The sequence below is a fragment of the Mustela putorius genome, unplaced genomic scaffold, assembly GCF_011764305.1.
Source record: "Mustela putorius furo isolate JIRA1106 unplaced genomic scaffold, ASM1176430v1.1 tig00003846_pilon_pilon_pilon, whole genome shotgun sequence".
Taxonomy (NCBI): Eukaryota; Metazoa; Chordata; class Mammalia; order Carnivora; family Mustelidae; genus Mustela; species Mustela putorius.
The window spans coordinates 1,076,835-1,100,111 of record NW_025421999.1 but is presented as its reverse complement, the minus strand read 5'-3'; the positions used below and the strand labels follow the sequence as shown (position 1 = coordinate 1,100,111).

The 23,277-nt window shown below is 35.0% G+C and overlaps 1 protein-coding gene across 7 annotated transcripts in view; it reads left to right on the top strand.

Annotated features, from left to right (window-relative positions):
- The window catches only part of DIAPH2 (diaphanous related formin 2), a 980,096-nt gene that overhangs the window by 59,947 nt on the left and 896,872 nt on the right, over window positions 1-23,277 (top strand). For 5 of the 7 annotated variants that reach the window (XM_013047536.2, XM_013047533.2, XM_013047532.2 and 2 more), the window contains 2 exons: window positions 12,428-12,532; window positions 17,727-17,747. In XM_013047536.2, the coding sequence (XP_012902990.1) occupies window positions 12,428-12,532; window positions 17,727-17,747 (126 nt within the window). The remainder of the gene's footprint in view (window positions 1-12,427; window positions 12,533-17,726; window positions 17,748-23,277) is intronic. The other 2 variants (XM_004775974.3, XM_013047535.2) reach the window with 1 other exon arrangement.

Genomic DNA, 23,277 nt, shown 5'->3' with positions numbered 1-23,277 from the left:
TTTGTTAGTTAATTTGTTTATATACTTGGTTGCTCCAATATTAGTAGTATAGACATTTAAAATTGTTAGATCTTCTTGTTGGACAGACCCTTTGAGTATGATATAGTGTCCTTCTTCATCTCTTATTATAGTCTTTTGCTTAAAATCTAATTGATCTGAGGTAAGGATTGCCACCCCCGGTTTCTTTTGATGTCCATTAGCATGTTGAATTGTTTTTCACCCCCTCACTTTAAATCTGGAGGTGTCTTTGGGTATAAAATGAGTTTCTTGTAGACAGCATATTGATAAGTTTTGTTATTTTATCCATTCTGATACCCTGTGTCTTTTGATTGGGACTTTTAGCCCATTTACATTTAGGGTAACTATCAAAAGGTATGAATTTAGTGCCACCGTGTTGCCTGTAGGGTGACTGTTACTGTATATTGTCTCTGTTCCTTTCCTCGTCTCCTCCTAGGCTCTCTCTTTGCTTAGAGGACCTCTTTCAATATTTTCTGTATGGCTGGTTTGGTGTTTGAAAGTTCTTTTAATTTTTATTTGTCCTGGAAGGTTTTTATCTCTCTTATTTTCTATGACAGCCTAGGTGGATTTAATATTCTTGGCTGCATATGTTTCACATTCAGTGTCTCAATATGTCATGCCAGTTCTTTGTGGCCTGCCAAATCTCTTTGGATAAGTCTGATGCCAGTCTTTATTTCTACCATTGGATGTTACAGACTTCTTGTCCCGAACTGCTTTCAGGATTTTCTCGTTGTCACTAAGACTAGGAAGTTTTACTATTAGATGCTGGGGTGTGGATTTATTTTTATTGATTTTGAGGGGGGTTCTCTATGCCGTCTGTATTTTGATGCTTGTTCCCATTGCCATATTAGAGAAATTGTTTGTTATAATTTGCTCCAGTATACCTTCTGCCCCCTCTCTCTTTTACTTCTCCTGGAATCCCCGTTATCTCATAATGTTTCGTCTTATGGATTATCAGTTATCTCTCCAATTCTCCCCTTGTGGTCCACTGGTTGTTTGTCTCTCTTTTGCTCAGCTTCTTTATTCCCTGTCATTTGGTCTTCTATATCACTAATATTGTCTTCTGCTTCCTTTTTCTTACCAGTAAGAAACTCCATTTTTGATTGCACCTCATTAGTAACTTTTTTGATTTCAGCTTGGTTAGATTTTAGTTCTTTTATTTCTCCAGAAAGGGGTTTTATTTTTCCAGACAGGGTTTCTCTAATATCCTCCATGCCTCTTTCAAGCCCAGCTAGCACCTTGTGAATTGTCATTCTGAACTCTCCATCTGACATGTTACCAATGTCTGTACTGATTAGGTGCCTAACTAACCGTTGGTACTGCCTCTTCTTTTTTTTTTTATGTGGTGAGCTTTTCCGCCATGTCATTTTTATCTAGATAAGAATGTATGAACAAGAAAATAAAATACGGAAAGTGTGGCAAGGACCCCAGAAAAATGTACGCAAACCAAATCAAAAGAAACCCAAAACGGGGGTGAGAACAAAGAGGGTAAATAGAAATAAAAAAAATATATGTATGTATGTTAGAGTGGTGAATAGGATAGAGCCACCCACTTGATTTTGGGTCTATTTTGATCTCTTAGAAGAAACTACTTACCAGGGTGCCTGGGTGGCTCAGTGGGTTGAAGCCTCTGCTTTTGGCTCAGGTCATGATCCCGGTGTCTTGGGTTTGAGCCCCGCCCGCATCAGGCTCTCTGTTCAGCATGGATCCTGTTTCCTCTCTGTCTGCTTGCCTCTCTGCCTACTTGTGATCTCTGTAAATAAAAAAAATCTTCAAAAAAAAATAAAAAGAAACTACTTCCCAAAATTTTAAATAAAGAAAAACATACATATAGAAAAATTAGCTTAAAAATGATGAAGGGATGGAATATGAGTATAAAGATGAAAATTTAAAAAATAATTTAAAAAAGGAATTGGTAAGTTAGTTGGAAAAAGAAAGTGGCGAGAATTTGCTCATGCTGGAGACTAGAATAGAGCCCTGTGGTATATTTAGGGTATATTTTTATCTATTAGAAGAAATTGTGTGCCAAAATTTTTTAGAGGAAAAACCCTATGTGTATACAAAAATAAAGTTATATCCAATGATGGATATAATATGTGTATAATAATGAATGTTTAAAAAGATTTTTTTAGGAAAGGTTTTGCTAAGATAAATCATTTAAAAAATGTTAAAAGAGGAAAGAAGAAATGTTAAAAAATTAGAATAAGAAAAAATTAAAATTAAAAAAATTTAATTAACTTTGAAGACTAAAGAATCTTGGGGAGAAAGCTATGAATTCCATTCTTTTCTTTTCCCCCTCTTCTGGAATTCCGCTGTTTTCCTTGATCAGTGAGTTTGGTCTTGGCTGGATGGTCTTGCTGATCTACTGGGGGAGGGGCATCTGTACTGATTCTCGACTGTCTTTGCTCAAGATGGAATTTCATTCCCCTTGCTAGGGGCCAGTCTAAGAAATCTGAGTTCGCTATCGGGTGGTTTTTTCCCCTGAATGCTTTTTGTAGAGCTCTGGAGGATGGGAGTGAAAATCACAGCCTATTCTCCAGCCCCGAGGAGCCGGGAGTTCAGGGCCCCACTCCTCAGTGTGTCCTCAGAGAATAGGTGTCAATCACTCTTGTCTCCCTGGTGTCCGGCTGTTCTTTGGGCTCATTCGGTCTGTGACTGAGTGTTTCTGTCTCTGGTGCACATCCCAGTGGAGTCTCCAAACCCAGCAGATTCCTGCCTCCAGAGGAGGAATGTGAGTCTCCCTGGATCTGCCACTTGTGGAGTCCCTGCTCAAAGAGCAGTGGTCCAACTGTGCTGCGCATCATGGTTTAAGGTAGTCCCAAGCTGAGAGGTCAATCCTTGGATCTGTCTCTGTAGTCACCTTCCCCTCTCTGATACGTGGGAGCTCCTTCACACTCAGACCCCCTCGTTCTTTCAGTGATCTCCTGCGTCCTGAGACCCCATTGTCACTGTGAGGACTCCACCTACGCTTAGCCTCTGGAGTGATATCCCTCAGTGGAGCAGACTTTTTTTTTTTTTTTTAAGATTTTATTTATTTATTTGAGAGAGAATGAGTGAGAGAGAGCATGAGAGAGGAGAAGGTCGGAGGGAGAAGCAGACTCCCCAAGGAGCTGGGAGCCCGATGCGGGACTTGATCCTGGGAGTCCGGGATCATGACCTGAGCTGAAGGCAGCCGCTCAACCAACTGAGCCACCCAGGCGCCCCAGTGGAGCGGACTTTTAAAAGTTCTGATTTTGTGTTCCACTGCTTGCCTGGAGCCAGCCGCTCTGTCCTTGTCTTTCTTCCCATTGCTTTGGATTCAGTTCTCCGCACGTCCTGTCTTTCAGAAAGTGGTTGATTTTCTGTATTTAGAATTGCTGCTCTTCTTCTCTTTGATCTCCTGTTGAGTTTGTATGTATTCAGAATGATTTGATAACTATCTAGCTGAACTTTTGTGACCTGATGTTCTTTCAGTCCACTACTCCTCTGCCATCTTGTCTCTCCTTTCTAAAGTTTTAGTAATGGTATAAAATCCTTTGCTGTTATGATTAACTTTTTAGTGAGAGCAATGCCAGTGTGTCATTATTTTTTGTGTATTATTTAGAAAAGTAAGTAATTAGAAGGTTTAGTTCCAAGTTCATTTCATTTGGTTATTTGGTTTAATGTGTATTAAATTGAAACAAAGATCTGACAGATATATGTAGGTTCCAGTGGAACAGCAACATCATTAGCAACACTTATTAAATAATAGTACTAACTTTTCTCAGTGCAGTCTGTGAATCAAGCAGAGGTTTTCTGCTGAATCATTACTTGTAAATTTTCATCTTCCTTGATGACAGTTATTCTTATAATTAATTTGGAGTGTTACAGTTTTATATTTTTAAATGAATGGATCAAAATTTGCTTTAAAAAAATGGGCTTCTACTAATTTCATAAGTGTCTTGGTCTCTGCATTTTTACTTTTACATTTGTGATGTAGAGAACCTCACCTCCATATTTGGGTGCTCATGTCTGCTATAAATGTTGATCTAATGCTGCCAGGAAGAAGGAGAAAGAAGTGAGTCATGCAGTGGTGATGGAAACTGATCAGGCAGTTGGGTCTGCCAATGTGTTTCTTTTTTAAATGACATTTATTTGAAAAGCAGTTACTTTCTTACTAATTGTTAAAGTTTTAAGGAATTTTTGGGTTTTGATGAATAAAAAATGCCTGTCATGCTAAATTTCAGCAGTTTTTAAGTATTTTGTTGAGATAACCAGAAATATCTGTGAGGTACAGTATGGTTTCATGCTCACCTACTATCTCATTTCAAGTTGTTACAGATATTCTACATTATTTGAAATATCTTGCTTTAATTAAAAAGAACTACCTTTTTGACTGTAGCACTTTGTGGACTTTGTTTTCAGTTTTCTTTCTTGGATTGGCTTAAATTTTACATGTGTGGTAACCTTTTTTAGGAATCGTTCTCACAGTTTTTTTCATAAAATATCTTTTTTTAAGTAAATCATTTATATCTGTAATATGTTTTTTTGTTCCATTACTAACTCAAAGAAAAGTATTTTCTATATTTAATTATTGAAATAATCTAGCAAATATTTTAAGCTGAGTTGTTTAAAAAAACTATTTTAATTCAACTTCGTGATAAATTTCCTGCACTGAGTTATTTTTCTACTTGTTTTAGCAATGATTTCTGTGGGTCTTCTGACAGTATTTGCTGACAAAGGAACATGTTTTAGTTTAATGCTCTGTTGTTTTGCATATTTTTCTTCAGCTTCTACCAAGATTTTCCCCAATGTCACTGGACTTTCGTCTTTTGCTATTAATGAAAGAAAAAGTTCAAAAGAAGCTTCTAAACGTATGTCTTTTAAGTCTAGAAAACTGCACTAAAGTGCTGGATTGAGTATCACATGATTTTAATTATTGCTGAGAAAATTGAAAAAGCTCTCTTCATGCTCTGAATGGTTGGCTTTTAAGTGGTGTGCTACTTTGAGGTGGCTTTGTACTATCATTACCTAATATTTTAAGCTACAGTATGCACATAAAATGGGAGTCATCATTTTTTTTTTTTTAAGATTTTATTTATTTATTTGACAGAAATCACAAGTGGGCAGAGAGAGAGAGGAGGAAGCAGGCTCCCTGCTGAGCAGAGAGAGCCTGATGCGGGACTCGATCCCGGGACCCCGGGATCATGACCTGAGTCGAAGGCAGCGGCTTAACCCACTGAGCCACCCAGGCGCCCCGGGAGTCATCATTGAAAACGATATATATCCATATTTCAAATGGCTACATATAATTTTTAATCTTGTGGTATTAGGTTATTAGCCTTAGATTTTCATTATTTTTATCATATGATATGATGCATGGAAGGTTCAGACTTAGGAGTAGGTTATGTAACAGTCTAGCATTTTCTTGTTTCCTTGTGCTTACATTTTTGCTATTATCTTCAGTCTTTTGTCTTTGTAAGATTCTTTGAATACCACTTTTCCATTTTTGTTATTTTTGATGGTTGGTTTAGTCAAAGCTAGATAAAATAACGCATAAATCCATTTTGCCAAGTACATGGAAGCTGCAGTATGGTGCAGTACACTGACAGTGTACAGATGTGCATTGTGACTATCTCACTCTTGCCCTAAGATACCTCCTGTACCATTTGGGCCTGTGGATCCATTGATTCTTTCAATGTTACCATGTTAAATAGTAGACCTTCTTTCTTGTATTTTTAAAATAAAATGTTTATATCTTTCACAAATTGCAGTGGATCCATTATGTTGTCTCTGGACTGTGGAAACCACTCTTGCAGAATTAAGGGTTATGGGAAAGTAAAAATAATGTTTATATTTTCTAATATCCAGCATATATTCTGAATTAACCATCTTGATAGTAAAGTGGTGTATGTAAGTATTAAAATTACATTTTTCCAATAAGATCTGAAAGCAGAAATAGATGAAGAGTTCTTGTGCCATACTCAACAACATTCATTCAATATAATGCTTTTTTCTTGCTTTTGACTTTATACTATTTGCAGAGACAATAGAGTTAGGTAATTTTTTTCCTTTAACTTTGTTTTCCATCTGAGCTTTGTATGTTATATACTGCAGTCTGTATAGATAAAGTTAACTGGATCTTTTGAAAAGATGAGGTAGTTATTTAATGTCAGGTAGAATTGGCTGACTTTAATTGTGGAGCAAATTCTTGAAAATTTTATTAGAGTTTTAGAAATGTTTAATCCTTTCTAGTTCATAGAAGGTAGAGGAATTATGGAATGTTTAGAAAAGATAATTAAACAAATGCTATAAAATCAAAACTATAATCATTATTTATGCTAGGGTATACTTTTAGGTACTAGCATATCTTTGGTTCATTCCATTCAGGGGCACAGTTTCCCTCAACATGGAAGTGAAAGAGTATTTGAATAATTTTTAAGAAGCACAAGGAGGAAGGCAACCATTTGATGGTGAAGGCAAGTTCAGATTTTAAAAGAGCACGTGGAAAATGCAGCTTTAAACTGGGATTAAGACATATTACAGAAATAGAATCAGTATAGAACATACATAGAAATTTATAACAAATTTATAGAAAGAAAGAAGAAGTAGTCTCTCTTGAAGGGAAGAACAAATGTAAAAATGTAAAAGGTTGACATTTACTTCTTAAAATGCACAATAGGAAAAATAGTGGAAAAGTTAAAAAATGATTTTGGAATATAAGAAAGTTTTCAAAATTACAGTGTCACATTTAAAAATTTATGAGTGAAGAGAGGAAAAATGAGAGGGGAAGGGAAAAGGTGAGTGAGAGAGAGAATGAATTAATGAATGAATATGAAAATGAATAGGCAGCTGGTAGGACTTTTAGTCTCATTTGACTCTATTCTCATATGGCTCCTCTGTAATAACTTTAAGAATATGATGTTTATTTGATGAAGAAGTGAATTTATCTTTTTTTTTTTTTTTTATTCTAAAGAGGCAGGCAGAGAGAGAGAGAGAGGAAAGCGGGCTCTCTCTGCTCAGCAGAGAGCCCGATGTGGGACTCGATCCCAGGACCCTGGGATCATGACCTGAGCCGAAGGCAGCGGCTTAACCCACTGAGCCACCCAGGCGCCCTAGAAGTGAATTTATCTTTAATGGGGACACTGCATCATGGCTTGTATGGAAGGAGAAAAAAATGGTTTTGTGTTTACAAATATGGCTTTGAAAATACAAGTGGTCAGTTATTTAGACTTTAGACAACATTTTTTGAAACTACAAAATACTATATTCTTCTCATGTATTGTAGAAGTAGTTACACTGAAAGCTTGCTTTTGTGTTTTGAGTACTGTAAGAACTAGAGAGTTTAGAAGAGTTTCATATTGTTACATTGTATTGAATTAATATTGAGTTATGAGTATTGCTCTGTTTAGTTTAATGATTATATTATAAGGTTGGAGTTAATGATTTGGAAATATTAGCTGCTTAATTAGAAGTATGCATATTATTTCTATAAGAATAAAATGAGTCATTATGGTCTCTTTTATTCATATGAATGGTATCTATTCCCGGTCAACCTATATGGCAAATTTATAAGAGTAAAAAATGTCAGTAGCTGTAAAACAAATTAAAATATTTAGAGAAAAGCTCCTAAACACCACATTGGTTCAACAAATATTTATTAAATGCTTAGTCATTCCAGGAAATATGGTCTTTGCTGGGAGTATGGAGAAAAAAAAAAAAGACCCAGTTTTTGCCTTCAAGTTAGCTTAGAGTTTAGGGGAGATGGATTTATCAGATAGTTTTAGTTTAAGTGCTGTAATATATGAATTAATATGGAAGAATAGAATGCAGATAGTAATTTCTAAGTAAGATATTTCAGGGGGGATCTCTGAAGTTAAATTGGAAGGATTAAGAGTTGACAAGATAAGGATTTGGGTGGGCTTAGTGGAATAAGACGGGGTGAGAGTTATTAGAGGGAGAGGGTGGTGAAGATGATAGCATTCTAGGCAGAGAGAACAGCATTATGAATAAAGTAATGGAAACGTGTAATAGCATAGAGTATGCTAGAAACAATCTTGCATTATTATTATTATTTATTAAAGCATTCTTTGAAGGCTAGTTAATATATACCAGGCTTAATGTGCATGATCACACTTAAAACTGAGAGCATTCTTTTGAGGTTTATAATCTCATATTCTTATTCTGCCTGCTTCCATGATTCTTCTCTGATGGCTTGATCTTAGCAGTGTATCATCAAAAATTGAATGGAGGCTCATTACAGTGTAGACATATCATGGGGAGGAGAGTCAACTCTACCTAGAGACACTACCACACTCTTAGGCCTGGCTATGAGGTGTACAGATACAGACTCTGAATCTTGTTAGCATTTCAGAGTTGATTCTCCTTGGGGGGGGTGGTGCAGATTCATGCTTACCACATTCGTAGGAGACTATAATTTAACCAGAATATTTTGAGGCTCTAGAAACCTGGCTTAGCATATGTGAGCAGTGCTTGGGGATCTTGATTGAAACAAACACTATGAATCAGCAGAATGATGCACTGGCCAGTAAGGTCATAAAATCAGAGGCTGAATTAAAAGAGGTGAAGTATTTCAAGAGGATGGAAGTGGTAGTCCTTTCCTTGCTTGCATTTATCAAACCTCAGAGTATTTTAGGAAAATAAATATGGACACTGTGCCATGTCAAATGGAACTAAGGTAGGCTTACTTTAGCCTGAAGGAGAGAATGATGCCTTCAGATAACATTTATATGGTTCTTGAGCTTGTTAACCTCTGTCCAGTCTGACTACCATCTCCCTTAGTTCATTCAGGCTTTTATCACTAGTCACTGGAATTACTTCAGTAGCCAAATTATTGAACATGGAGAATCTGTTCTGGCTAGTTATATATAACTGTTATTTAGAGATACTAGGTAGCTCTTGAATCAGGAGGGTTTGCAGAAACAAGCTTCAGATAATACTATGAGAATAATTTTCACAACCACACAACTGAAATTTAGTCCTGTGTAGGAGCTGTTGCCATCCCAGAACTACTTGGTCAAACCGTCATGGTGAAAAACATGCAGATGCTGCCAACTATTCCATAACCATATTTCCTATGTATTGCCACCCATCTCAGCAGAATGGATCGCTTACTTGTGGCTTGCTTCTTTATATAGTTCATTTCTGAATCTATACATCCTATAAGTATATTTCATTGGTAGAAACTAAATCACATGTCTGTACTCTAGTTATAAGGGAGTCTGACAGATACAGTTTTTATGGATTCTTCCTTGGTTAGGTGGAACTGGTACTGTGAGAATGTATTAAAATGTAGAGAGCATGTTTAAATGCTGTTGAGCAACCAAATATGACAGAAGACACAGTGGTTACCTTGCTAGTCTCCTTGACTTCACTAAGCTTTTTCTCAGACTGTAAGACCCAGATCCTGATAAAGACATCATTGATCTTTACATCTTCTCTGTGTTCCCACAGCATCATATACATGCCTCTGTTACAGTGGTTTGAATGTATCTTTTCCATACTAGACCATGAATTATTTATTTATATTTATTTAAAAACGATAGTATTTACTAAGTATCAGGCATTGTCTAAATGCTTCATAAAGAATTCATTTGAGTTGTGGGTACAAGCTTTCTTTCAGTTTGCATTCCCCTAGCCAGCCTAGCATAGTCCTTGGTGCATGGCACATGTCCAGTAAATAAGTGAGTCAGTATTTAGAAAGTAGGGAAGAAAAAATAATGACACAGTCCTGCTACTTTAATTTCGCTGTTATGTTCTGTTGTATATTTAGTCTTTCAAAGAAAAACTTGGGAAAAATTAAACTTCCCTAATATGGGATGGACTGCCTGAGAGGTAGTAGGTTTTCTGTTAGTTGAAATCAACTCTGAGCATAGACGAGCATCTGTGGACTACATTAAAAGTGCTATCCAGCCTAGTTTTTCTGATCTGCTTTGACTCAACAGTGCTGGATCTAGCCTATGAGAGAGAGAGGGAAAAAGGTCTTCTGTCTTCAGGTCAGAAGGCTGATATTCAAATGAGAAATAAGGAAATAAGGAAATAAGATAGGAAAGATAGGGGTGACCCAGGTGGTTAGTAAGGAGGATTCTTTGTATATATAAGCGGAAATTATAGTTGTTGACTGAACAGATCATAGGAGTTACTACATTGCATGCAAATATAGATCAAGCGATTCTTGCTGTCAGTGAAGTTGGTATTCTATAGATAGATGCAGCTTGATTTCTTTTCATGGCTCCTTTTCCCCCCTTGTGTTCTTACATATGAGTTAATTTTTTTTTTTTTTTGCTCATAACTTTCCTAGAATTATGAAGAGAATAAAAGGATAAAAAATACTGGTTTTTAAAAAATTGAAATACAACTCACATACCATAAAATTCACTATTAAAATTTAAATTTCAGTGTGTTTTTTAGTATATTCAGTGTGATGAAGCTATCACAACAATCAATGTAGAACATTGTTACCACTCCAAAAAAAACCCACCCATACCTATCAGCAGGCACACTGCAATCCTCCCATTCCCCCTCCCTTGCCCCTGGCAGCCACTAATCTATTTTCTGTCTCTATAGATTTCCAATTCTGGGCAATTAGTATAAATAGAATCATATAATATGTTGTCTTTTGTGACTGGTTTCTTTCACTTAGCATGATGTGATTTCAAGTTTCATTCATGCAATGGTATTTATCAGTACTTCATTCTTTATGACTGAATATTCCATTGTCTGGACATACCACATTTGTTTATCCATTCATCACTTCATGGGCATTTAGGATTATTTCTACTCTTTGATGTTACTGCTATCAGCGTTCATGTACAAATTTTTGTGTGGACTTATGTCTTCATTATTTTTGACTGTAAGCTGGGTCATGTGGCTACTTTGTAACTTTTTTTTTTAAAGATATTATTTATTTATTTGACAGAGAGAGATTACAAGTAGGCAGAGAGGCAGGCAGAGAGAGAGAGGAGGAAGCAGGCTCCCTGCTGAGCAGAGAGCCCGATGCGGGACTCGATCCCAGGACCCTGAGATCATGACCTGAGCCGAAGGCAGCGGCTTAACCCACTGAGCCACCCAGGCGCCCCTACTTTGTAACTTTTTGAGGAACTGCTAGACTGTTTTCTGGAGTGGCTGTATCATTTCACATTCTCATCAGCAATGTGTGAGGGTTCCAGTTTCTCTATAACCTCACCAATGTTTGTTATCATTTTTTTGTATCCGAGCCATCCTAATGGGAGTGAGATGTGGTATCTCATTGTGGTTTTGATTTGCATTTCTCTAATGAATAATGATGTCGAACATCATGTGCTTACCAGTCATTTGTATATCTTCTTTAGAGAAATATCTGTTCAAATCATTTGTCCATTAGTATTTGGGTATTTTTTAAATTATTGATTTGTGAGAGTTCTTTATATATGCTGGATATAAGTCCTTTATCAGATGTGATTTGGAAACATTTTCACCCATTCTGTACGTTGTCTTTTCATTTGGTGTAACTTTTTTTAAGATTTATTTGAGAATGAGCGTGAGTCAGGGGAGGGACAGAGGGAAAGAGAATCTCAAGCAGACTCCCTGCTGAGTGCAGAGCCTAATGTGGGGCTTGATCTCATGACTCTGAGATCATGACCTGAGCTGAAATAGAGGAGTTGGACGCTCAGTGACTGAGCTACCCAGTGCTCCTAATTTTGCTTTTTGAGTCATCGTCACTTCCAGCTTGGTTTTGTGACCCCTCATGAGTGTCTTAATGTGTTGTAAGGGTTAATATGAGGTTAAAAATGAAGAAAAATAATTGGTCTAGTGAAAATTTACATGTGTGTATATTACATAATAAAAGATTCACAGTCAAATTAAAACTTACTGAATCTCAAAACTGTATTCTTGTAACTCAATATTTTTTCCTCCAGTGAGTAGTTTTTTGTCATCTCAACACAGCTGCTTGTATTTTTGATTTTTGTTTTTTGCTTCCCAAATCCAACAACTTCTCAATAATTTTTCTTCAGTGATATATTATAGGTATGTATTTCCTGTTAGTTTAAAAAATCAGATTTGTTCTTCTAGATAATAGTGATCCCGAGGGAGAATATGCCAAACATTAAATTATTCATTTTTGCTGTCATGGTAAATTAATATCTGTGCTAATGTTATCTAGTGTATGCTACAAAACTGCCAATTTATTCTGTGGAATAGCTTAAAAATATTTTTTCTTTCTGCTCATTAGTTGATCAGGTAGAGATATGAACCATGAATACATGGTAAAACTTATACAATGTTATGGTACCTGGAGTGAAAAATAATAGTGAAGGATCGACCAAAATGAACATTGTCGTTAGTTACAGCATGACTGAATATTTTAAAAGAGAATATTAATATTTATTAATCACCTTTGAAACTGAAGCAGAAATTTGTAAATGCTCACAATAGATTTTCTTTCTAACAGGAAGACATGAACCTTAATGAAGACCGTAAAGCTCCTTTACGAAACAAAGATTTTACCACCAAGCGTGAGATGGTTGTCCAGTACATATCTGCTACTGCCAAATCTGTAAGTAGTGACACTTTCCCGGCACTACCATAATGAGTTCAGCATTACCTGCTCAAAAATAAACAAAACTCAGATCTTCAAGTTCTTGCCTCACTGTACTCATGGCCTATTCAGAAAAAACTTATACATGTGTTTTTTACACATTTAGTATGTATTTAAAAACTGCTTATAATTATAGAGACTTCCATTATTTTAAGTAATACAGACAAAGGATAGAAGGCTCTGAGTTAATCCATTGAGTTTTGGGGCAGTGGTTTTTGTGTTTCTTAAAAATTCACAGCAATTTATAGGTATTCCACTAAATATACTGTTTATTATATGAAAATTTTGAATTTTGAGGGAGAACACAAGAACATATGCTAGTCACAAGTTTAGTTTCCATTAAAGCTTTATGTCTGGTTTCTCCTTGCATGAAATTTTTAGCAATATTTTTAATATGCTGCTTTAGTTTTTTTTCATTGTTTTATGTGATACTAACTGTATAAACTACCTCATAATTGGTATTATACAGCTTAATAAAAAAGAGGGTGCTTAATAAGAAGGAGTTTAATGAAATCTCTGTGTTTCAAAAGACTTGAAAGTAGAGTTCTGTGGAAAGACTTGTTTTCAGCGGGAAAAACTTCAGTGTTTTAATGGGATATATGGCTTTGCTTATTACTTCCTAAGCTGCTTCCAAAAATAAACTTCAGGTTTGATTTCTTTTTGCAAGAAAAGAAATGTAATTTTGAAATGATGAAATGTATTTTTTAGATTTCTGTAAGGAAAAAGCTTTATATAACTAGACTTCATAAAATCAGTATGTATATATATTTGTGTGTAGACACATGCACACATACCATACATACACACACACACACACACACAAACACATTGATTTTATGTGTATGGTATGTATATTATCTGCATGTATATAAATAATAAACACACATGAATTTACATGTAAAAAATTCATACTTTAAATTTAAAAAGTTGACCAGTAAAGAAAATAGTTCCTCTTTGAAAAATATATTCTAAAATTATTTGGCTATCCTATTACTGCTGCTTCAATACAGTAATTACTGCAATTACTGATGCACTTTGCCCCGAATTCTACAGTTGTATTGATTTTATATTGTAGTTTAAACAAGCTAACTCTGAATGCTGAACTATTTAAACATAACACATTCCAGCTCTGCCAGAGCAGAGCAACAGCATGTTTTTTAATTTGCTTCTGGTATCCAAGGGCAGGAATATGTTTCAAGTGATAGGTGAAATTTGCCATGAGTGTTGTTTTCAATAGAATTTGGTGATGCATGGGGTTTTACTTTGAAATTGTGATGAATCTCTTCTCATTTTTGCACTCAAGTTACTGTTAATAGTAAAATGCTTTAGGAAATATAGGGTATACATTTAGTGTTATTTTTCAAATGCCTAAAGGAAAATACACTAGTAAATCTATATAACTAAATCTGAATACAAAGTACAGATAATATATGAGTAATCATATGGTGTTTTTTAATGATAAGATTTTATTAATGTTTCTGGCTCATTTGTTTTTGTTTATGCAATTGGGACTTCATATAATGAGGATTATACAAAGCTCTTATTCTTTAACCTTTTGATTTTTACTCTGTGTAGAACTTGCTTTTATTTATTCTCATATTGTTTTCTCTTCAGCTGACCAGATACATACATTTATGTTATATACTCATTTTTCACATTATAATGCTAAAATTTATGTAAATGTTGGATGAGCTCTCATGAATTGCTTTATTTGAAAGATGGGAATTGAATGTTTCTCAAAAGACATGGAAATTCTGTTTCAGGTATTAGCCTCAAAATCAGTACTATAACTATTTAGTATATGACCCTTGTTTGTTTCATTCAGCATACGCATGAGCACCTGACATGTATGGCACCTATAGCTCTTTCATTAGAGTTTTAAGATTATACATTTTATTTGATAATATTTTTTCATGGACCAGATGTTACAATGAAAGAAAACCTGTTGATAAATATGTTTTAAAGCTTTCTTACCTTGGGGAGACCTTAATTAGTACTGTGTTTTCTGTTGTTAAAACCAAGAAAATTCATTATGTACTTTCCTTTTGAAGGTGAGAGGGATTCCATTCAGTGACAAGCAGTCTACTTATCTTTGACTTCTTCATGATCATTATAATGATATTTGTTTAATATATGGCTGTTTACTTACGTGTAACAAGGTTTCCATCCTGTTATCTTTCAGTAGGGTTTAGACATGCTTTGTATATCTTCTGCTCTTTTGCTTACTTTTTCATTATATTTATCACTAATTAAAAATGCTCCTTTGTTGGGGCGCCTGGGTGGCTCAGTCCGTTAAACCTCGGACTCTTTGTTGTGGTTGAGGTCATGATACCAGGGTGGTGAGACTGAACCTGGCATCCAGCTCCACACTCAGTGTGGAGTCTGCTTGAGAGTCTCTCTTCTCATCCCCTCCCCTGACTCGCTCATGCATGTGCTCTCTTTGAAATAAATAAATCTTAAAAAAATGTTTCTTGTATGGTGACTAACATAACATTAATTTAAAAAAAGTTTCTTCATTTAAAGTGGATAATGATTGTATCACTTTATGAAAATGCTTTATAAGTAGTCAAAACTTTAATCTTGAAGTAAAAACAAAGTTAAGAGCTAGTGTTCCTGATGGATAATGTTTTATAGTCACGTATAAAACATATGAGAAGTATAGTTTGTTTAAACGTAAGTTGTACATTTCTCCCTTTAACACCTGTATTAGTCATTTTGCATAGAATTGAAAACAAAATATGAACTCAAGAGAAAATGTCCATCATTCTTCTGGGTTCCTGGGTAAAGACAATAAAGCAGGATGAAACTGATATGTAGGTATTTGCTCAAAACCTTTTTTTAAAACAGACAAGTCTTTTGTTATATAATTAACTTGGCTAAAATAATCATGGAATAAAAATATATAGGAAATTTAAAGATAATGATGAAAAACTATTGCTTAGTTTTTTCTTGTTGAAGTTCCATAATAGAGAATATTAAATTGTGTGAACATTAAAGGAAAAAGTGGCTTGAATAACTCTCAGTGATGAATGAGTTTTAAATAAGGGAGTGGAGAAGAGTCATTTGCTCATTACAGCAAGTGTGGTTATGGACCTGACCTATAGTAGTTGGTACATGTGAATAATTTGGCCACAAATAATCTGTAAGAATTTATATTTTCAAAACATCGGAATATATTTTGAGTAATGGAAAACCAAGATTTGTTAATATTGCAGACATTGTCATATCCATTCATAATCCTCAAAGAGGCACAGTGTATCAGTGATTTAGCAGATCATATATGTTCTAGCTTAACAGCCTATATAGACATTCATGATGATAAATTAGTCACTGAAATCCTAATGGTTTGCCAAAAGCCAATGTCTTTATTAGAATATTATGAAACTAGTTTATTTCTAACTTAAATCACAATCTTTGAGGTTGAGATTTTAAAATATGTAAAGTTAACGTTTTTAAGACAAATGACACATTGATAGGTATCATTGATTTTAAAAAATCTCAATAGGAAATAATTTAAAATAGTGACAACAAATACATCTGTAAAGTTTTTAGATTGTCCCCTGTAATAAGCAGTTGAAAGTTAGAGTATGTCTTTCTCTGTGTATACATATATTACAGTTTTGCTTTTGCCATCAGCAGATATTTTCTTTTCTCAGGTGAAACAACTGAATTCAAACATGACCAGACCTGTTCCTTTTAGCTTCCCTTGGCCAATCTAATCTGTTCATTGTATGAGTTTTAGCTAAATGGAATCATTTTGCAATCATAATGAATTAATAATGGGCTATATTTTGGTTGTTTCACTGAGTATAGAACTGTCTTAATTAAGACAGGCTTGTGTTCTTGTTTTAGTCTCATGTCTGTGCTAAATAAACAAGGGACAAATAAGACCTCTGTCTTTTTGGTTGAGAAATAATTTAGGTCGATAGCATATCTTTCAATTCAGAAGACTGTTAATGGCACCAAAGAGCCTTTTATTCAACTAAATAATCACTGCCTACAAATAGTCTGTTGAATCAATATTTAAGAAAGCTGCTTCTCTGTTTGGAGATTCATGGATTCCTCTGAAATAATTTGCTTGGCAACTGTCAATATCTTTTTGTGTCTTGTATCCTGTTTAATTTAGGATTCTTCCTGGCATTTCAGTATTTTCTTTTCCTTTTTAAAGTACTAGCTGGAAAAAAAAAGTACTAACTGAAAAATAGAACACATACTGATAATAATGGCTGTCAGTTATTATCTAACTAACTGCATTAATTCTTTTTTGGACATTGCTTGATATTTAACTGCAAGAATTTAATAAGAACAATTTGATTTATAATTGGGTTTTGGCATTACATTATCTTAGAACTGTGATTTCACTTCTTGCTTTCTTAAACACAATTCAGCTTCTCAAATTCTGTTATCTCTTACTATTAGGAAAGCTCAATCAAAGTTTTAGGTTTTGAACTGTTTCCTCCCTGTGAATATATGCATGTTTATACATATAACTGCTTCTTTGTCTTCATGTTATATTATATTAACTCATCTTATAATACAAATGGTAGGATAACCTAGAAAACTAGAATCACAAGCAAGCTATCTTCTTTATAGTTTTCAAGTACAATATAAAACTATTAAAAACCTTAAAATAATAATGTAAAATATTCCAGTTTTCAACTTGCAATTCATAATGTATATGACTTTAAATGCACCATTTATATTCTAAGATGCCTTATTTCATTCTTAATATTGTATTTGTTATAATGAGGAAAGAAAAACATTGGAAAAAATTCAGTTTTCTACTAATTTTTTTGAGTGTCTGTGAGGCTGATAAAATATCTGATGCCTGGTTACACTTAATTTTACAGTACTTAAGATTTAGATCATAGTATATAAGCCCATGACAGTACATTAAAAAAAAATCCTCAAACAGTAATACTCTTTTATTTGATAATTCTTATTCTGCAGACTTTACATGTTTTGAATATGCTAGAAATTAATACTGGTATATTTGTTTAGCCTCTAGATCTAAAGTGTTGACAGTATACATAGGTTTAGCTATTTACTAATTTACTAAACACTTAACTTCTTTGAAAACTTCAGAGTACTAATACTGTTGCTGTTCTTTTTTTTTACACCATAACCACTCTCCGTTGATCACTGCATGCAGATAGTTGGAAGTAAAGTTATGGTGAGTACAAAAGATGTGTTTTACCCTTAGGTATGAATTTGTGCTTTTGGGAATTGAGTGATTTTGCTTATATTATTTTTTATATGTTTGGTTTTGCTTTTGGAGTATATTCTACCAAAGTAGCAAGATGATTAAGATCAGTTGATGTATATTTAGCTATGGTAACTATTTTTCCTGTGGTTTTTGGAAATGTTTAGAATTGGAATATGCTTGTATATTTTGTTTTTGAAAGTTTAACTTATTTTTTTGGAGTTGTACCTGTGTTTATGATTTTATGATTCAGTTCCTATGATTCTGATGAAATTGGATGTTTTTACCTCAGTGTCTTACGATGGCAGGGAGAGACTCTAATAGGTTGGTTTATATTGGCAGTGATTCTTATTAATGTATCTTACTTGGATTTTAGTGTCATTGAGCACATAGTTTAATGAAAACAGCCTTTGAAGTGCAGTCATGAGATCTAGGTCTTTGTCTTTGTTAGATGGTACTAATTGGCTGTATGACTTTGGACAAGTCCTGTAATTTCTTTGAGGTTCAGATATTAAATTGATAAATTGAAGTGATTGGTGTACATTATTTTTTAAGGTTCTTTCTTTTGCTGCCTTTTAGAGATTTTTTTTTAAGATTATGTATTTTAGATAGTTTTTTTTAAAGATTATTTATTTTAGAGAGAGAGTACATTAGTGGAAGAAGGGGCAGAGGGAGAGGGAGAGAAAGAAACCTAAGCAGACATTGCGCTGACTGCAGAGTCCGGTGCTGGGCTTGATCCCAGGACGTTGGGATCATGACCTGAGGCCTGTGTAATTGAGACGTATTTGTGAATACCTTGTCTTCATGACTAAACAGTCTGTATTTAGAGAACAGGGAAGAAAATACTACCTTTAACATTATTAAATACCACAGTATTCAGAATAGTGAATGTGTATAATACTTGTTTTGCTTTTAAAAGTTGAGTTAGTCTTTTTTTTCCCCTCTTTTAATTTATGTGACATCCATGGACAAAAAGCCATCAATCTTTTGGGGATAATTTCAAACATCAGCAAGTATTTCTTTAGTGCTTATTATGTGCCAAGGACAGTGTTAGGTTCATTGATGACTGGAAAATAGGATAAGATCTTACAGTACTAATATATGAGGAAAGAATCAGTCCTTAAGTTGTGCATGCTGATTGTGTTTTAGGAATTCATAAGCAGGAGAGAGAAGTAGGCTTAGAGTAATTAGAGAGAACTCTATGCAAGTTTTTGGACTTAAACTGGGCTTTTAAGAATCCTTAATTTTGATGGCTGGGATTTGATAAGGGAGATGAGACAACAAAGAAGCTTTAAGATTGTGAAAATAATACTCAATCCAAAGGCCTACAGAAAGATCCAAACTGTGTGGGTAGGGGGCTGAGAAAAGGCAAGCAAGAGATGAGGTTGATTGTTGTTGGAACAAAGAGTGTATATTGGAAAGCTTGAAAAATCAAATTGAAAGAGGATCTTGGAAGTCCAGTTAGAAGAGTAGAAGTTAGTTTGAACAGGAAAGTGACTTGAAGAAAACAGAGTTTAACACCCCCCCCCCCCAAAAAAATCTGGCTCTCTGCTCAGCAGGGAGCCTGCTTCTTCTCTCTCTGCCTGCCTCTCTGCCTCCTTGTGGTCTCTCTCTGTCCAATAAATAAATAAATAAAAATCCTTAAAAAAAAAAAAGAACAACCCCAAATTTGATACTAGTATAGGTAGGCTGGATTAGGCCAATGGTTCTCAAGTTAGAAAGTCTATAAAAATGCGAGTTTTGTCTCTCATGGGGTCTAGGATAGGGCCAAGATATCTGCATATTTATCAATCACCACAGGAGATCCTCAGGAGGTAGGCTGAAGAGCATACTAGAGGAGTAATAGATTAGGATGAAGAGAGATTTGTTTCCAGGGCTACCTAGGAGACTTTTGTGTGAATCAGGGAGGACCTGTACTAAACTGGGGCTAGATGTGGGAGGGTGGGGTTAAATAGGGTTTTGACCTATAAGGGAATCTTGAGCTTATTTTAATGTGAGCTGAAGCTAGCCTGGTTTCTGCATGGCTTTTGCCAGAGCTGGTCAAATAGTATGATTTCTCCATATTCTGATGTTCTCTTCTCATTTCTCTTAGATAACACTCAACTCTGTCCCCTGATTACTCATACTGTTGCTTCTTTAGTTTAGAGTCATCATTAAACACATCTGTAATTGCCGTAGCCCCCTAAGTAGTCTCCTGGTATCCACTCTCTCACCCTGGCCATGCATGTTCTACACTGTTAAACAGATCATGCTGATTTCCCCGCTTAAAACTTTCAAATGGCTTCCTATTGCCCTTTGCAATCTCTTCCCTGCTCCTTTTTCTAATTTCATCTCCATCTCCATTCTTACATGTGCCTGTCCTCTAATTGTACAGGAACACTTGACAATTCCTTAACATCCTACTCTTTTAAGTACCTCTATCTAAATCAAGCACATTCTCTTTCTTTGAGCTAGAATGCCCTTTTCTTCTTTAAGGTGCCTAGAAAGCTCCTAAATATCCATCAGGATTAAGCATCATGTCAATCTTAGAGGAGAATTTGTCTTAGATAACTCCTTCCTTTCCATAACACCACCATATAGCCCTAGTATAATATTGAACGTATTATAATAATAAATCATTACATGTCTTTCTTCCCCAGTAGCTCATTTACATAAAATACTAGGTCTATTGTAAGAGAGAGGTAAACATTTGGCCATATAGGTACAAGTGGCAGGCTAACGGGCTATATATGGTTCATGGAAAAGTTTCATCTTGTCTGAGAGTGTTTTTGAAAGACAATGTAATTAGATGGATATTATGATTGATCTTCAGTATAAACTGTTTTACACCAATGTTTTATCAATGATCTGCTTCTCACACTGGAATTTGCATCACATATCCTGCGATAAAGGGAGGTAACTATGGGTATCAGGTTCTAGAGGAAATGAGGGATTAGTTCTAGAGTTTAGGTGGGAGGGGTGCCTTCAGGGGGAAGATTTTTCTTTGTTGTTTTTTGAGACTAGAGTGAGGAGTGAGAAAACAGTCATTAAAATCACTCTGATGGAAAGTCAGGTACAAAAGGGCTTATTTTTCATGGTCTCATTAGTCTTCAAAAGATGAGAAGTGTGTGTTCATTGATAAAAATGGCAGATAAGAATTTCATAAAAGTGTTCCAGAGAGAATGCATTGTAGAAATAACCACTTTAATTATTATAGTTGCCTAGATATTATATATGTTGGTCAAAAATAAGTCATATAAAAACCAGGTTGAAATTAGAAAAATGGAATATGTAATAAACTAAGTCTGTATGACCCTATCTTTTCTTTTGCCTCTCTAATGTTGATTAGAAGCAGAAATGAATTGAAGCCCTCCCAGTCTTTAACTACTGTCAACCTTACTTTTCATTATTTTCCTTTATAAATTTGCTTTAAAAATCAGACTGGAAAACTGCCTGTTGTTACCTGAACATAACCACCCTCTCAGCCTCATGCAGTCTTTCTTCTGACTTTGTTCATTCTAGGATCTCTTTTTGGCATAGAATTTTTTTTTTTTTTTTTGGTCACCATTCTGCCCATTCTTTATAGCCCTCCCTGAAGCCTGTCCTGATTGCCATCCCTGAGTCATTCCCCTCAATTTCTACCTAGTAATTTATATGAACTTATAAATAAAGTGCTTATGTATCACTTCATTTTTAACTTTCTTAAAGAATCACTTTCTGCTTTATCTTATACTTTCTATTATGTGTTTGTTAAGGGCTTCTGTTATAATACTCCTAGATTATTTTAGTTTATAGTAATGTATATCCTTGAATAATACTGTCACCCAGTGGGTCTGTCTTTTTATGTCAACAATATAGAGCTTATGAAGGGATGTAAATTTCCATAGAGGTCATGGGTTTAGAGGTAGATAGACCTGGGTTCAGATTTCTGCTCTGCTATATGCTATATAGCTGTGTGTCCTTAGATGATTACTTAACCTCTCTGATCCCCAGTCTCCCCATCTAAACAAGAGGATAAAAATACTAAATTCAGGGAGATTTTGAAGTTTATGTTTATATTTAATGCATTTAATGTGCAAAGAAGCTTGCAAGTAGTAGGCCTAAATTCCATTTTTTTGCTAAATGTATTCAGTTCTATTAAATACTTGGTATGAAGAACATAAAAACATGAAGATTACATGGTAAAATGAGATAAAACTATGAGCAGCCTTTTTTGTTTTGGTAAGTATTCAAGATGTGTGCTATTTGATAGGATTCATTCTGGATCAAGAATGTTGAGTTAGATCTGGATTAAGAATGATTCAGTTAGATGGAAAAAGGAGAATGCTTTGCTGTTTATTGGAAGCTATGTGCTATGTAGTATAGATTGTTATTGGGCTTTTAGAAAAAAATAAACTCATGTGTGGTCTCAATATAATATTGACAAGATACAGAAAATGGCTAAAATGATGGATGTGATTTCATTGTAAGCCAGGAATAATTTACCCACAGGTGGAAAAATCACTATTCTGTGGGGAAAAAAAAGTACGAATGACATGATTATGTATGATAATTGGAAAACAGAATTATAATGACCAGAGCTTATAATGTTAAATATTAGTAAATTTAGTAACATAAATAGTTGAGTGCTTAGGGCAATAGTAGGGTGTTTATGCAACAGTGTCTGTTTAGGGATGAGAAAGACCTGAATTTGAACCCATGATTCACCACTCATTCATTCCCTGTGATCTTGTTAACCTCTATAACCTCAGTTTCATTTTTTTCTTTTTAACGAAAAGTTACTGGACTCCTATTACATGCCAGGTGCTTGAATGATGAACCATACAGATATATTCCTCATGGAGCTTACTTACATTCTAGCTGGGAGACAGACAATGATACATCAGATTTAATGGCAAGTGGTGGTTAAGTGCTGTGGGAAAAAAAAAAGTAAAATGAGAAAGTTGAGAGTGATCAGGGATGTGCCATTTTATTTTATTTTATTTATTTATTTTTTTCTTTTTCCCTTCAAAGATTTAATTTATCTATTCGACAGAGAGAAATCACAAGTAGACAGAGAGGCAGGCAGAGAGAGAGACAAGGAAGCAGGCTCCCTGCTGAGCAGAGAGCCCAATGCGGGACTCGATCCCAGAACCCTGAGATCATGACCCGAGCCGAAGGCAGCGGCTCAACCCACTGAGCCACCCAGGCGCCCTGGGATGTGCCATTTTAGATAGGTGACCTCTCTGTGCAATGACAAATGAGCAGAGACATTAATGAAATTGGGGAGAGCTATGTAAATATTTAGGGAAGAACTTTACAGGCAGAGAGAACATAGAGTGTCATGGCTTAGAGGCAGGAGAGTGCATTCAGTATGTGAAGAATAGTGAAGAGGCTAGTGTGGTTGGAGTGGGGTTCAATAAGGGGAGGTATGAGCATATTTAATGACCAACCACAAGAGCTAGTTAAAGTCACTAAAAACATAGGTTAAGGGTAGTAGTGGGTTGCTCATTTGGAAAGGTAGGTTAAGGTCATTTTAGGA